This window comes from Carettochelys insculpta, chromosome 3 (assembly GCF_033958435.1).
Source record: "Carettochelys insculpta isolate YL-2023 chromosome 3, ASM3395843v1, whole genome shotgun sequence".
NCBI lineage: Eukaryota > Metazoa > Chordata > Testudines > Carettochelyidae > Carettochelys > Carettochelys insculpta.
The window spans coordinates 94,321,445-94,338,652 of record NC_134139.1 but is presented as its reverse complement, the minus strand read 5'-3'; the positions used below and the strand labels follow the sequence as shown (position 1 = coordinate 94,338,652).

At 46.0% G+C, this 17,208-nt stretch overlaps 1 protein-coding gene across 9 annotated transcripts in view; it reads right to left on the bottom strand.

The window, feature by feature from the left end:
• Nucleotides 1–6,740: 6,740 nt before the first annotated feature.
• RMND1 (required for meiotic nuclear division 1 homolog) overlaps nt 6,741–17,208 on the bottom strand; it is a 51,368-nt gene continuing 40,900 nt past the window's right edge. For 8 of the 9 annotated variants that reach the window (XM_074990380.1, XM_074990386.1, XM_074990382.1 and 5 more), the window contains 3 exons: nt 15,083–15,203; nt 7,923–8,039; nt 6,741–6,972 (listed from right to left, as the gene is read on the bottom strand). In XM_074990380.1, coding sequence (XP_074846481.1) covers nt 6,940–6,972; nt 7,923–8,039; nt 15,083–15,203 — 271 coding nt within the window. In that variant the 3' untranslated portion in view covers nt 6,741–6,939. Of the gene's footprint in view, nt 6,973–7,917; nt 8,040–9,007; nt 9,211–15,082; nt 15,204–17,208 lie in introns of those variants that run through there. The other variant, XR_012645017.1, reaches the window with a different exon arrangement.

The following is a 17,208-nucleotide window of genomic DNA, read 5'->3' as shown; positions in this document are numbered from 1 at the left end:
TTTGATAATTGAAGGCTGAGACTTCGAGTGTCATATTGAAATAGTTTTATACTGTTGTAACTCCAGTGGCTTTCATGGAGTCACACATTCATGTCAAACTAAGAAGTTGAATCAGGCTTTAAAGCTGAAGGAAAATGTAATACTGTATTTATGTTTCATCCACAGTTGATAATCCATAAACTTCAGGTCACGTTTTCTATTGCTGGTAATCTGATACCTTGATGTAAACAGATCTTTGGTCTAATCAGAGCCTCTCAAAATCAGTGGAAGGTTTCCCTAATAATTTGTTGTGCTTTGAATCAGGGCTACTCTCTGAACCATATGGTATTTCTGAAAGCAGATTTCTTCCATTTTGTCACTGAACACTAATTGTATAAAATGGATTTATGTTCCATGTATGACTCCTGACAGACAGGCACAATCAAATTGGCTAAACTACTGGCCTAATCCTGTGAGTCTGTCTTATTTGAGTACAGGACTTGAGAACTGCAGTGACTGTTCATGTGACTAAGGATTGGCACTTGGGGTCCAATCATGACAATAGGCCTTATTCTGCCTTCTCAGGCATCCTGCACCTAAATTAAAAATAATGCTGTTCCCTAGTATTGTGTTGTGTGTTTTAGCTCAGTGGGCACCAGTGGTGGTACAAGTGGTGTTGGGATGATGATGATGCATGGTAATCTCATCAACAGTGAATGCAAATAAGATTTCAGTTTAGCAGTGGGAAAAGCCTAGACTAAACATCCAAACCCTTCAAGTAAAAAAAAAAATTTTGGGGGGTGTGAAGTATGTGTAAATGTAATAATTATTACTGACACTAAACTAAGACTACAAGTCAGCTTTCAGTGCCAGTCTTGGTCCTGCTGTTGAGTTCTGGAGTCTAATGGTGCTATTGACTTTTATCACGTTCAGGCTGATACACTAATTATTGTTTCTAGTGGTGCACTCCAGGAGATGCTTGGCATCATTTAAACCTAAAGTAGTCAGTGCCCTGAATAACTACATGCCTTCCTGCTGTTCACAATATTTCTCTTCCACTCAGACAAGATAGTTGTATCTGTTTCACCAAAAGCCCTGGCCAGTTAGAAGAAAATGGATATAGTACTTATCTTAGGCCAGGTAATGAATGGTAATAGTTCTGTGCAAGTTATAGCTCTTGTAATTCAAAATAAATGGAAAGGTACTGCATCTTTCCTCCTTGTCTTGAGAGCGTTATCAGAATGTATTGGCCTTATGTACCTGTTGTATCCACAGCATATCCAAATCTGAGAAGACATCAAATACAGAAGTTGCTTAAATTCCCTGTGCTATATCTGCAGTCAAGTGGAAGACTGGATAATTGGTATCAGGGTCTCTCTTCGTATCTGCCTCCTTCCATGTTCAGCTTCCTGAGCCTCAGCTTTCTCTAACTACTCAAACACAGAATATGATTGTGCCCCCTGGAGTGTGACATTAAGAGCTAGTTTATCATACATTAATGTTTACATTGCAAATCAACCTATATTTCTTACAGAACAGGGAACAAATCAATGTACTGAAACTGGCTGCCATTACTGAGTTCTTTCACACTTGCATAGTTAAAAGCTTGTGCAATTATGGAACAATAGTGGGAAAAGCACACAATCACATAGCATTGTTAAGTATTTAGTCTTTAATGTCCCTAAATTGTATCAGAGTTTAAAATTACTATGTTTTGTGCAAAACCAATTTGAGTGCTTAGCTGGTTAACATTCACTTGAAATCTACTGACACTTTTTAAAAAAAAGTTTCAGGTATCATGCTTGATGATTTCTGTCAATCACGTTTTTCCTGCTGAGTTGCTCTTTGAAAGATGCATATAATATAGGAAACATGTTTCTGAAAGAAAATATCAAAAGCCTATAAAGTAAACCAGAGAAAATAAAATTAATTTCTTCAATCTTTATAGGCTGTTTTCAATTTCTTTTAGCGTGAAAAAAGTGACTAAAATTTAGTGGTGTTGCTACAGGCTTCTTAATAAGCCTTGTAGGAGAACTTGCATGATGGAAACTTTTAACTTGTAAAGATTAGCTACCGACATTGGTCTTAATAGAAAGGGTGTGTGAAATAAAAATTGTAAAAAAATAAAAAATCCCACCATATGAGAGAAGAGCAAAAATTTGTTGTTTTCTAAAAATATTCTGTAGATTTCTGGAATAATTTGAGTGATTATGTGTATTTATATATAGGTGGTGTAGGTTGTACTGTAATTCAAATGTTCTTTACTTTAAGAGGGTTTTGCTTCTGTTTTTGTATGCTTTCTTCATAAGAGATCTCAGGATCCTTGTTTGTTGTGTAGAAATCTCTTCTAAAAAGTACCTATTTATAATCAGGTTTCTATTTACTTCACTCATCACAATCTCTCTTGTGGTGAATGATGAGGGCTCATACGGTGCTTGGCATAGAAACCTGAGGAAAAGGGAGACACTGTTGCTAGACTCAGTGCTATCCCTGGTGGTCTCCATGCAAGGTGGAGCAGCAGGAGAAAGTCTGACTCACAATGCCTAAAGGAGCCAGGGAAGAAGGAAAAGGTACAGAGATAAGAGAATGAGGGCAAAAGATGGGTGGGAGACTGCTGGGGGGGGCAACACGAGTGAGGTTGGCTGAGAGCATAGAGGCACTAGAGAATAAGAGGCAGGAGCTGGGGGAGGACATAAGTCAAGGAAGATGTGGATAGGAGAAGAGGGTAGGAGGAAGAAAAGGAAGGGCAGGTAGGATCTGAACAAGAGCTGAGGACTGTAGAGGCAAAGATCTGTAACTACTACTATATGCTTTCCTTTGGGGCCCAGAATAGTACCCAGGAATCCCAGATCTCACCACTCTTTTCCAGTCTAGTAGATAACTGCAGTTCACTGGCAGGATGTGTCATACTTTGTGTACCAGTGCACTAGAAACTCTGGTCTGCAGATCACTAGCCACCAGTACCACTAGCTGCCACGTAGGCTGTGGGCTCAGGGCTTGTCTCTTCCCCTGAGATTGGAGTGCCAGTGTTGGCTTTGTGCTATGTGTAGGGGAGCCTTCTGGGCAATAGGAGCAGTGGGAGATGGTTCTTGGAAGCATTGGGGAGTATGGAGCCAGGTAAGCTTCCACCCTATCCCCTTCACGTGCTGCACACTGCTGTCGAGACACTTGCCCCTTATAGCTGTGTGTGAGTTTTCATGCTTTGGTTGTCAAATATTAATAAATTAGTATTTAAGGTATTTCGAGATAAGCGAATGCATTGTCATGGGTGGTTAGCTGGTGGTCTGTGAAAGGTTTGTGTTGAGCAGGGTGCGCTGTGGGCCAAAAAGCTTAAGAAGCCACTCTTCTACTGCAGAAGATAAGAACTCCTCTACTACTATCAGTTGCTCCCTTATCTCAAGGGGTAGAGAATGTCCTTGTGCAGCTAAAATTCCAACTTTGCTGAAGTCATGTATTAGATTAATATGGCTCCATACATTTTTCTTCCAGTTTAGAGTTTAATAGTAAATTACATTTAAAAACTACATTAAACATTATAGCTGCAAAATCAGTTATTCAAAAGGTAGTAAATGCCAGATTTAAAGATGATGCAAGCTCCATTTGGCTGCCTTTTGCATAGCTTTTTATAAACCTTTGATTTTACATAATTTACTAATTTCCATAGTTCATCTGCTTCATTCAGTGCACAAGATGGATGCTGTGTGGGGGATAATTCTGGGTTCTTATCTGTAGGACCATCCATTATTTGTTGAAACTGGAGAGTGTGAAAAGAAGACACTAGGCAGGATGGTCTCATGGTTGAAGGAGTTGAGTGCTGCCCTGTAGACCTAGACTCTATCTGTCCCTTAGTCATAGAGTTCATGTGATGCTGGGCAAGTCACGTAAACCAAAATTTTGTCTGCCCCTAATTTTCTGGTGACATAGCTTGAGATATGTGCTTTGAAGAAATGCTGAATAGTTACATCTGCAACTGAGGTCCAGGGGAGTTCTGCTCTGCATGTATAATATGCTAGGTTCTCTGAAAAATCAGGCCCAAAGTTTCTCAATTGGATTTCACCTACTTGTTCTGGATATGTCTGGCTTTCAGTGTGGTGCCCTCGTCCTGTGTGTAAAATGGAGATTACATTCCATTCACAAATGCCCTGTGAAGAGTTCAGTGTACACTATGATGTGAGTGCCATAGAAATGTCTATGTGGAGAATTGGTATTCAGTGCAGTTCGGGCAATATGTACGTAAGTCATGGTTGAGTTGTTATAGGAGAAATATTAGGGGAGGGTCTTCAACCATACAGAAACAAAATTTTTAGGCTGCCAGTGTAGTATTCCAGTCCAGTACTTCATATCTATTAATGCTCCAGTGTCTTTTCAAATCTTTCCTCATTCAAATATCTTTAGCAACAGCAGCCAAATTGTTCCAAAAGCAAAACCCTCAACTACTGTGTATTCACTGCAAGGGGTGTGACTGCTGTACCAGTGCAAAGGGGAGAGGATAGAAAAACTGGAAAGCAGGGAGGTCAGTGGCTTATCTGGAACAATAGGAGTATATACTTAATAGGGCAGAAGGGTGGGTCTAATATCATTCAGCTATCCCTGCCCCATGGACTAGTTGCCACTATCACAGAGAAGCCTACACCTAGGCTAGGAACCACAGCTTCAGAGGGAACACGCAGGATTGCAAATGGGTGTTTTCCACAGTAGCTTACTGGTTTAAGTCCAGTCTAAGTTAATCCTACCCAGAAACTTATTTACGTGTAACCTGTTTCATATCTGGCAATTCTGGGCCCAGAGGTTGCTGGATGTTTAAATATTCCAGTTAATAGAGAGCAGCTGAGGGGTGGGGGAGGAACAGGGTCAGTGCTCCCTGCCCCCCCCATAACAAAGTTCAGCTCCCTGTGCACCTCAGCACTGTCCTGTTCAGCTGTTGTCTCTACCTTGTTAGGTAAGGACATCGTGGAGCCACTTGAAGATGGCAGCAGAGCTTGCACATGGCCATGCTGTGCAGGGAGCCACACTGGGCAGCAGACAGCAGGTGGGAGAGCGGAGGAGCCAGCTAGCTGCACACGCACGCAGCGTGGAGGGATGCTCGTGTGCTCAGCTATACTGTCTCTGGCACAGTGAGAAGGGAAAGTGGCATCATGGCTTGGGGGGTTTGGTTATTTGAGCAGTCTGGTTGACGCAGTCAGATGAAACAGCTTACTGTAGTGTGAGGGTTTATGTGAAAAGTAATTTTGGTGTGGTTCCCAGAAGACTTGTTTCACATCAAAGATATGATAGCAAGAAGCCAATGGAGGAGTGAGTAAACAAGCAAATACAAGATTAAAAATCAGACAGTTGAGTCAGGAAATGTGATTAATTTGTTTAAAAATGCTAGTAAAACTGAGCAATGGTCCTATCTGGACTGGGATTATACTGGTGTGTTTAATAGGGCTTTTTAAGCAGACTAATGAAAGACCCTATAAAAAAGGTTCAGTAGAGGCAAGATGAAGAAACTGTAGCAGTATTTGGAGATGGTGGTCTGTATATTGAAGAGCCTGAAAAGAAAAGTGAAGTAATCTGTAACTCGAATTTGATGGTTCTGCATGCTCACACTTTTAGAGGATACTGTGCCACTTTGCTAACAAAGGGTTTTACCATGTCAGCTAGAGCATTAGTGCCCTTTCCTTCAGCATCCTATTATTCCACATTACAGCTCTGCCCATCTCAGCAGATGGTACCTGCCTCTCTCTAGTGAAAGTAGTCAGCACAACTCTACAGGAAAGTAGTCAAATGTAAACAAGTACCTAAACTTTTGCTAGCCTGTGACACTCAAAAATAGCTTGCTTAAAACATTAAGAAATATAGTAGATCCTCTACTTATGCAAGGTTTGTATTCCCATGGTCCCTTGCATAACCTGGATTTTGCATAAGTGGGGTGGGGGGGAAGCTTTCCCCTGGGAGAATGCATGCCCTGCTGCTCCCTGGCTGCAGGAGCGCCTCAAGCTCCCTTTGAAAAGTAAGTCCTGGGGTGAGTAGGGTTGAGCCTGGGGGTGGGTTGGAGCTGTGGGAGGGTGGCGGGGGGGGGGGGGGTGGTTAAGGCCAGGGTGGAGTTGAGCCAGAGCTGCACCTGGGGGGGGTTGAGTCAGAGCCATGTGGGTGGGTGAACGGGGGCAGGAGGATGGAATGGGAGCCATGGGTGGGGGTGGGCCGTGGTGGTGAACCAGCAGGGGGCTTGAACTGGGGCCCATGGGGTGGGGGTTCAGCCATGCCTGTGCATGAGGGGCAGTGAGGTAGAGCCAGAGCCAGGGGTGGGGGGGTGACTGGGGTTTTGAGTTGTGCTTAACTCACGTTGTTGTGAGTTAAGCACAATTCAAAAATCGCACACTTTCAGGGTTTACTAGGCAGAAATATGATCATATGAAAACACAAGGAATAGAAACTGCTTTAGGAGAATCAGACCTCTGCATCCATGCCTGCAATCAGGGCCACTTTAGAAAACAGCCAACTAGAACCTATTACTGTCTGACGTTAACTGATACGTCCTGCATACAGATAAAGATGACTACTCAAGTGTACAGTTGAAGTCTGGTTGCTCATGACATCAGGTTAAGGCAGTGGTCTTCAATCGGTGTGCATGAGACCAAAACAGGCAAAGTGAGTCCTCTGACAGACAAAACTGATGTCACAGTGGAGACATCTGACAGTATTTCCTAGTCACTCCAGAAACTACTTAAAATGCTTTACATTCAATAGATTAGTGTCATAGCAAAAGATCATGTGTCTAGTAGTGCTGAATCTAACATGATTTATTCGCTAAGTTCACAGTTTACTTGTGCAGATGTACATTTATACATTTGATTTGATAAGACAATTACAACATTATCCAGAAGTGTAGAGACAATACAGGTGGGAAAAAGGAACTCTTCTATTGTGAATGTGGTCTTTGTAATACTTTTCTCAGACATTTCTCAGGTCCTGCCATGGTCAGAAAACTACTCTGGCAAGTTCAAACATGACCTGCAGAGTAATAAATACAAATATTAATAAGTATCTTCAAAGTGCAAGATCTCTTTAATATTACAAAAAAGGTACAGGGTAAACACAGTATTAGAAAAGGTGGACGATGGCTGCAATCCAACAGAAAAGGCCCAGTAATGATATGTGACCTAACCAAAGCTGAAGGCTTATTCCTGCACAGAGGCTACAAAAGCATAAATACACAGTAAACTCCTGTTTTAACAGGTACTTGATCAACCGGTACTGTCCAACAACCGGCATTAACAACTATCACCAGGCACTATCCCAGAGCCTAGCTTTCTTCTAGGGGGTTGTGTTCCTTGCAGGGGGCAATGGGAGCCTGTCCCACCCCAAGCTATCAATGCTGCTTCCCCTTAAGGGACTGGTGCTGGGACACCTGGGGGGGTTGTTTGGGGGGAGTGCTGAGATGAGGCTACTGCATTCACTGCTCCCCATCTCTGCCTGGGCTGTGGAGGCTCCAGGGCTGCTGGGGGTCATGCCCATCTGCTACATGCCAGCATGGGCTGGGGCCTGAGCTGCTGACCCTCTGTGAGAGGGTGGTGAGACATGCAAGATCATGGGGAGTGCAGAGCAGGCTGTGCAGGCAGAGGTGGTGGTCTGGGGGCCGGGCTGCCAGGAGAGGAGTGCTCCTGTAGTGCGATGCACCACAGCCCCTCCAAGCACAGAGGCAATGACAAACTTCGCTCACTGGCTGATGCTCCGGCCCTGCTGTTGGAGAAATGGTGGGGAAGGGATCCCTCTCTATTATTGAGAATATTTTAGCATCTTGGCAACCTCCCAGTCCTGGGGCTGCGAGATGCGAGTTTGAAATCATGCCACATGTAGCTGCTTATATAACTCTGCAACAGTGGGTGACTCCTGTATCATAGTTTGTTTACATTTTCTTCATAGTGATGATAAGAAGTGTGGCAACTGAAAATCTGACTAACCTCTATAGTGATGAGTATGACTATCATCCACTCCAGTCGCAGGGCACGTTTTTCATTCAGGTGATTTCGCATCAGATCTGTCAGCTCTATGCAGTGCTGAAGTTTCTCATTCATTACCTACAGCAGAAACGTATGCTTTCAGAGGAAGAGTCTGCATTTGCAGAAAGCCTGAGTTAAACATTCTACAAACTCATTAAGGAAAGCTATACAAACCCAGAAGTTACCTAATGAAACGACTGATAGTAACCTTGGTTAAGAGCTTTTTCCCTTGTGCAAAAGTCTGCAACACAACCTGTTGTAGTACCACACACTAGTCTGTCAATTCATTGTAAAGATGATGAATGTCCAGTAAAAATACATGTTTACAGGAGCCAAGATGAATAAAGTTACTAGGTCATCTATGTAGCACAGTGGGATGGCAATGGAGCCACAAGGCACCAACTGCGGACGTATGCTGTCAACAAAAGAAGCGTTGTGCAAAAATGCACAACCAATGTAATTATACTGGTTTTCAATAGCCTAATCATGTTGACAAAACCCTGTAGTGTAGACAAGGTCTAAGCAGCCTGTTAATTTTACCAATTAATTAAGGTATCACAGGAGCCTCATTAGATTTTTGCCAGAAAGATTACTTCACACCTCAATGGCCTTTTAACTCCTCTGTGTCTTTAAAACACTTTTACTTGATAAAAAAAAGCCCAAAAGCAGAAAAAAAAAAATTTGCTTATTTACATACTCTGGTATTTTAGAACAAAATAAAAGCTGAAATTGTATCCATCTTTATTTTAAAGGCTGAGGGCCCTCTTTACATGTAAGCTTGAATGATAAAAGTTAACTGTCATGGCCAAAAATGGAGAAGTGCATCAGCAAAAATACAACTAAAACTTACCTAAGAGGATGCAACTTACAGAACCCTATTTTGTATAAAGTATCATTTTACAGTAAATACTGAACTTTTATTAAATGTTTAAACCCATTAAAAATCCTTTTCACTCTTCCTATCTCTGCTTCCCTGGACAGAGTTAAATTTAAAACAGCTCACGGTATAGTCTTGGTTAGCACAAGGCTAAAGAGAAGTTACTCACCTGTGTAGTAACGATGGTTCTTCAAGATGTGTCCCCGTGGGTGCTCCACAGTAGGTGTCGGGCTCGCCCCGGTGCCGCAGCTCGGAAATTCTTCAGCAGTCTCCGTCGGGTCGTGCATGCGCTGATGTGCGTCGGCTGTTCGCGCGCTTACGGTCGTGCACGATCCGGTCCCCGCCAGTTCCTGTCAACCGCTCTGGACGTCTCTGAAAAACACAAACAGAGCTCTGAAGTGGGGAGGAACGGGTGGGTAGTGGAGCACCCATGGGGACACATCTCGAAGAACCATCGTTACTACACAAGTGAGTAACTTCTCTTTCTTCTTTGAGTGGTCCCCGTGGGTGCTCCACAGTAGGTGACTACCCAGCAGTACCCCCCGCCCCCAAAAAAGGAGGTGGGTACCCGATTTATGCGCAGCTTGCCCTTGAAAGGACTGCTGTCGATAAGTGTGTATCCTCATCAAGCATCCTGTGCATGGCGTAGTGCTTGGCGAAGGTGTCATAGGAAGACCACGTCACCGCTCTGCAGATGTCTCTCAGCGCGATTCCCTTGAAGAAGGCCGTCGACGCCACCATCATCCTAGTGGAGTGGGCCCTGGGTGGAACTGGCGGAGTCTTGCGAAGCTCGTAACACAGTCTTATGCATGACACAATGTGATTTGAAATCCTCTGCGAAGATAGTGCTTCCCCTTTTGACCTGGATGCAACGGACACCAGGAGTCTGTCCGTTTTCCGCAAAGGCTTAGTTCTATCGCTGTAGAAGGCCAGTGCCCTTCTTACGTCCAGTGAGTGCAACCGTGCCTCTTTGCTCGAGTTGTGAGGCTTAGGATAGAATGAGGGCAATACTATTGGTTCGTTGATATGAAAATCTGAAGAGACCTTTGGAACGAAGACTGGGTGCAAACGTAAGACCACCGCCTCCTTTGATAATATTGTGCAGGGTGGTGTGGACATTATGGCTGCGAGCTCGCTCACTCTGCGAGCTGATGTGATTGCCAGGAAGAAGGTCGTTTTAATGGTAAGTAGTCGAAGGGGGACCGTAGCCAATGGTTCAAAGGGCGGTCCTGAGAGCGTGTGTAGAACTAAGTCTAAACTCCATGACGGCAGTATTGCTTTCCGAGGGGGGGTACAGATTTACCAACCCCTTTAGGAAGCGTGAGAACAGGATGGGCAAATATGGTTGATCCATCCTCTTCATGTCGAAAAGCTGATATAGCCACCAGATGAACCTTTATAGAGGATAGAGAGAGTCCCTTTTGTTTGAGTTGTAGCAGGTAGTCCAGAATCATGGGTATAGTGGCATCCCTAGGTGTCAATTGCTTGGAAGAGCACCAATCGGAAAAACACGACCATTTGTGTTCATAAGTCTTTCTGGTGGAAGTCCTCCGACTACATTCCAGGACTTGCTGTACTCCCTCTGAGCAAGTAGTCTCTAGGGCGCTGAGCCATGGATTAACCATGCTTGTAGCCGATGTCTCTGCGGGTGCGGATGCAGTATTGACCCCCGAGCCTGTGTGAGAACGTCCGGCACTGTTGGTAGGGGGAACGGCCGATGCTGTGCCATGCGTAGAAGCAATGGGAACCATTGTTGCCGATCCCAGATCGGGACTATGAGTATCATGTGTGCTCTCTCCCTTTTGGCTTTCTCCAAGACCTTGTGTATGAGCGTTGTGAGAGGGAACGCATAAAGTAGAGGGCCCTTCCAAAGACCCCTGTCCCATGCCCGCTCTGGAGCAGTATCGGGGACATTTCTTGTCGCGAGTGGCGAATAAGTCGATTTGGGGAAAACCCCATCTGTGGAACACTTGGTGAAGCAGGTCTGAACGGATCTGCCACTCGTGTGTGGGCGCAAAGTGTCTGCTGAGTTGGTCCGCCTTTACGTTGTGGACACCTGGTAAGTATGAAGCTCTTATGGTTATATTGTTGGCAATGCACCAGTTCCACAGTCGGACTGCCTCCGCACAGTGTATGAGACCTGGCCCCGCCCCCCCCATCAGTTTATATAAAACGTGGTGGTGGTGGTGTCGGTATTTACGCTGACTACTTTTCCGCGCAGATAATTCCAAAAATGCCTGCATGCATTGAACACTGCTCTGAGTTCTAATATATTTATATGCAGTGTCTTCTCTGCGGGGGACCATAAACCTTGAGTGGTTTTGTTGTCCATGTGTGCCCCCCATCCCGTATGGGAGGCATCTGTTGTAATGAAAACAGTAATTTGTGGTTGGCGGAAAGGCACCCCTGTTAGTAGATTCTTGGGGTTTGCCCACCATGTTAGTGACCTTCGTGCCTCCGTTGTGAGTGACACCATCTTGTGAACGGTATGGATTGATGATTTGTATATGGTTGCCAACCAATGCTGCAGTCCTCACATGTGCAGCCTGGCATTTTGTACCACAAACGTGGTGGTCGCCATATGCCCCAGTAGTTGTAAGCACGTTAGGACTGAGACAGTGGGGCTGTATGTTATTAGTTGTACTAGAGATTCGATGGCGTGAAAACGGGCATCAGGCAAATATACCCTTGACATGACAGAGTCTATCCGAGCCCCTATAAATTCTATATTTTGCGTGGGGTCGGTCTTTGACTTTGAGAAGTTGATGATGAGGCCCAGTGAGGTAAATGTGTTTGTGGTAATGTGTATCATCCGTAATACCTCTGCCTGGGAAGCTCCCTTTAGCAGGCAATCATCCAGGTATGGGAAGATGAAAACGCCCTGTCTGTGCAGGTATGCTGACATGACCGATAGGGTCTTGGTGAAGACTCTGGGCGCCGAAGAGAGGCCGAATGGAAGGACTCTGTACTGAAAATGATTTGTGCCGACAATGAACCGGAGGAAGCGCCTGTGCGTTGGATGAATTGTGATATGAAAATATGCATCCTGTAAGTCGAGGGCTGCAAACCAATCTCCATCGTCTAGTGCCGTGATTATTGAAGCCATCGTAGTCATCTTGAAGCGCTGTTTGCGCAGATATTGGTTGAGTGCCCGTAGATCCAAAATGGGTCTCCACCCTCCTGTCGTCTTCTCTGTGAGGAAGTACCTGGAGCAGAAACCTTTGCCTTGAAATTGCTCCGGTACTCTCTCCACCACCCCTATGAATAGGAGGTGGTCCACCTCCCGCCTTAGTTCCGGTAGGTGAGAGGGGTCTCTGAGGAGGGGTGCGGTGGGAGGATTTGGTGGAGGTAATGATTGAAAGGGGATCGTGTATCCCGTGTTTACAATCTCCAATACCCACTTGTCCGAAGTGATGCTTTTCCATTGTGGGTAGAACGGCTTGAGTCGGTGATGGAACATGTACTGAGATTGGCACTGAGATACGGTCTTGGTTTCGCGACCCTCAACATACCCATCAAACCTGCTGTCTTATATTTTGCCCTGAGGAGGCGCTGCCTTGTTGAGGTCGACATCTAGGGGCCTTGTATTGTGGCTGTTGATGACGCCCCTGATCATACCCCCGTTGAAAATGGGTACGTTGCGGTTGGTAACTCTAACGGCGTGGTTGAGGATAAAACTTTTTCCTTCTGTATGGTGGGGTGTATATCCCCAAAGTCCGAAGTGTCGCTCTGGAGTCTTTACTAGAGTGCAAGACTGAGTCGGTTGATTCAGCAAATAATTTCATTTTGTCAAAAGGAAGGTCTGCTATTTTTACTTGTAGTTCCTTGGGAATGCCTGAGGTGTGGAGCCATGACTCCCTGTGCATTACAACCGCAGTGGCTACAGCACAAGCCGCTGTGTCCGCTACATCTAATGCAGTCTGGACTCCTGCTCGAGAAGCTGCGTAACCCTCCTGTACAATTGCCTTAAGGACCGGCTTCTTATCCTCCGGGAGGAAGTCCATGAGGGCGGTAAGTTTGGAGTAGTTGTCGAAACTGTGGTTCAAGAAATGGGCAGCATAGTTAGCCATGCGAAGCAACAGGGTAGATGATGAGTAGGCCTTTCTACCGAGGAGATCCAGTTTCTTTATATCCTTGTCCAGTCCCCCAGATTTATACTGGGACGTTTTGGTTCTATGTTGAGAGGATTCGACCACTAGCGAATTTGGCTGTGGATGACTAAACAAAAATTCCATACCTTTAGCAGGGACGAAGTACTTTTTGTCTGCCCTTTTGTTGGTAGGAGGAGCGGAGGCTGGAGGTTGCCATATGTTAGTGGCTGCCTCCATAACTGCATCGTCCAATGGTATAGCTATTTTAGAAGAGGACGGGGGCCTGAGGTTTTTAAGAAGCTTGTGGTGCTTTTCCTGCACCTCCGCCACCTGAATGTCCTGAGATTGAGCTACCCTTTTGAACAGCTCTTGGAATTGTTTTAGGTCATCTGGGGGAGAAATGTCCCCAGGAACAACCGCTTCGTCTGGAGAGAATGAGGAGGTATCACTGTGGTATCTCTCCTCTGGATCCTGGCTGTATTCATATGGTTGCACTTTTGAAGCTTTGAAGTGAGGCTCAAAATCTTTTGATCCAGCCTCTGATTGGGAAACTTGCGGTGTTCCCCCAGGTGGAAGCTGTGCACTGTGGCGTTGAGGAGGAGTTGACGGAGATCTATGATGAGATGCCGAGCTCCTATGTTGATGTCCCGTATAATGGTGGCGGTCATAGCAACAGGGACGGGGTCCCAGTGATGGGGACCTGGACCACGACCCAAAAGCATAAGGGTGATGCAGGGAATGCCGTGACCGTTGAGGTGACACCGACATATGGGGGGAGCCTCTGTGAGGATACTCATAGGGGTCTCTGCTGGAGGATGGTGAGAAGCGTGCAACTCCATGAGATGGACGTTGAAGAAAGGGGGATGGAAGTCTATGGCAGGCTGAAGGTGTTGCTGCTCGTCGAATCTCCGGGGGGGATCGCGGCAGTAATGGCAGCACAATTACCTCAGGGGAGGGACTGCGGTGCTGGGTCTTTGCTTTAGCTTTTGCTCTTTCAGGCATCACTGGAGGTCTGATCTGTGACGGAGGGTTCGGCACCGTAGCGGGTGCTGTGCTAGTTTCCCCTGCCCCCGGTGCCGCTCGGGGTGCTTCGCTCGGCCCTGTAGGGCTCCGTGCCAAGTGTTGCTCCAGTGCCGTTGGAGCCGAACCTCTCGGTGCCACAGTAGCCGGTGCCGGTCTGTCCGGTGCCTGCACGGCCCTCGGTGCCGTTTCCTTAAGAACCGTGGGCCCCTGCGCGGGTACACGCGCCGCGGCTTTCTCAGCAGAAGAAGCCAGCGTGCCTGGGCCCTTTGTTTCGCTCGTCCCGCTCCCAGAGGTAACGGGCAGGGATCGAGCTGGAGAAGCTTTTCTCTTCTTCTGCACAGAGGAGGTCAAAGAGGCAGACTTCCTCTCGTGCAATCCTGAAGAGCCCTCCTTATGGGGCTTCTCTGACGAGGCAGGCTGAAGTACTTTGTCAAAGAGCAGCATTTTGAGCCTCATCTCTCTGTCTTTCCTAGCTCTATTTGTTAATTTAGAGCAATGGGAGCTCTTCTGGGGAACGTGTGTCTCCCCTAAGCACCGGATGCATTTGCTGTGGCCATCCGAAGCAGGCATGGCCTCCCGGCAAGATTCGCACTTTTTAAAACCAGGGGACGACATTGTCAGAGTTTAATTCTCTGAGTCCTTAAGTGCTAACAGCGCACTTAACAGTCTATTTGCCAAACAATAGCAACTGTTGGCCTTTGAAGGCTTGTCAAAAATAGCGGGCCCGCCCGGAGGCGGCCTTAAAACAGTCTTTTACTTCTAAAACCAACTATATACACGGTAGACTAATACTATAATAACTAAATAACTTAACTACTATTATTATAACTATTAACACGAATAGAACGAGTTTATCTGTCTCTGGCGTTGGAGCCGGAGAGGATTCCGTCTGCAGCCGTTGGCAGTTGAGAAGGAACTGGCGGGGACCAGATCGCGCACGTGACCATAAGCGCGCGAAAAGCCAACGCGCATCGGCTCATGCGCGACCTGACGGAGACTGCTGAAGAATTTCCGAGCTGCGGCGAGCCCGACACCTACTGTGGAGCACCCACGGGGACCACTCGAAGAAGAACCAAAATTACAAAGACATGTTATAGGTGATGGAAGAAACTCCCAATTCAAAAACTTACCTTAACTCTGCGGTTAATACTAAGAAACTGACAGGTTTTGTCATAAAGTTCTTCAAGGTTCTCTCTGTCCCAGTAGAAGTCAGGTGTTATCAGCAGATCTGAACTCAGATTTATGCAGTGCCTAAAGAAGAATGGGTATGATAGTTCAAAGTTCTTTTTTAATTAAAGGGTTAAATATATTGCTATTTCAAAAATTATTAAAGTTTATTCAGTTTTCTATCAATTTCTACCTTTATTTTAAAAACAGCTGTAAATATATGAAGCATTTCCCCTTATTCACTATTAAAAAATTTGCAGATAGGAGACTTTTTAAACAGTAAGAACTCCAGCTGTTCTGAGAATACTGAAAGTCACTGGGCCCTCATGAATGAGTTGCTTTTTGTTATACAGCAATATCAATATAGACAAATGATTTTGAAATTAAATTTACTGTGACAGAATGCTTAGGCCCGAGGTTCTGAGCACGTACACTCATCCCTCGTTTACTCATGAGTACTTGCTAAAATGAGGAACACATATACCTGCCTTTATTCACTATATGAACTTCCCCTGCTTATATGAGCAGGGTTCCTGGCCAGGGGGTGGGGAGACCTGCAGCCCTGTGGCTGGCTCAGCTCCAGCTGTGGAGTCCCTGACCCCGGGGGAGGGGGGGAAAGACCCACAGCTGGAGCCTTTTCCCTCCCTTCCCTCAGATGTGCAGCTGTCTGACAGCCCTTCGGCTGGGGGAAGAGAGGGAGAAGGCTCTTAGCCTGGTTCCCTCCCCTTCAATGGTGGGAACATGAAACTGACCAGCCATGAGCTGATCGGTTTCCTGGTCCCACAACCCATGGGGAGACTGGAACCAGCCTGCCCCTGGTTCTGAGCTCCTGCCACTCTGGGAGCCAGGAAACTGACCAGCCCTGGTGGTTCTTGGCTCCACTCCCCTTGCAGGAAAATTCGACTTATGCAGGGGTTCCGGGAACAACCCCTGGGTAACTCCAAGGTTTCCTGTATTAGACCCCCCCGCCAGCCTTGCAGACCTCACCCTTGGCCAGGTTTAAACTTCCTTCAGCCTTAGACCGCCCCCCCCCAGCAGCCCCAAACCACCCCCAGCAGCCCCAAACTGCCCCAGTTTTACACCCCCCAGCAGCCTCAAACCACCCCCAGCATTAGATTCTCCCTACAGCCCCAAACTTCCCCGACTCTTAGACCCCCCCCACATCCCTCAAGAGCCCCAGCCTTAGACACTCCCCCTCCTCCCCCAGCCTCTTCACTGGGGCTGCTAGGCTGGGTGGCTCCCCCAGCGCTCCTGCTCCCAGCAATTAACTCAAGGTTTCAGGACCTAGGTATAAGATAATTGCTATCTCTAGCGACAGCGAGAGCTCCCATCTCCAGCAGTTATCTTTATTGATAAAACTGCTGCCTCAGGCAGGTATCTAAGAAACTGCAAATGGCTTCTTAGTTGGAAACTGCCCAGCTGGTGACTTTTAACAAATCTAATGGGACCCATAGGTTAGAAATCCCTGCTCTGCATACATACACTACATCCTATTTCTGGTGCCAAACTGTTCAAATACATCAGGGAAGTACCTAAACTCAACTAGTTTCTGTAAAGTTACAAGCCCTTGGAACAAACTGGAAACTTTTACATGTATTTTAATGGGAATTTAGTGTCACTCTTAAGAGTTTTCACCTATAGTCAGAAATTTGGGAACCAATTGTGCTTGTATAGCGAGGGATGAGTGTGCAACAATAGACTTGAGCATACAGCACTGTCCCAGGCCAAGCATTTTGTCACAGTCATACAAAAGTTACTTTTTTGGGCCTTTCACCTCCAGCACAAAACATACATTGAATGCTGGGTAAGTTATCAGGATCACTAACAATTTCCCATAGCCCACTAGCAAGAGGCTCCTGTAGGTGTGGATATGAAACACAGAGCTGCAACAGATGGTGCTCATATGATAGCTGTCTGTCTTCATAGTTCTTAATTCCCCTTCCATCTCGCAACTTACTGAATTTAAGTTGTGGGGGACATATATAGGAATCTGTATTACAGACAGATGTGATATGGGAGTGGGACACCAAGGAATCACTACTGTAAAACTCCTACTGATCCCCAATAAGCTTTAAATCAACAAGTCTCT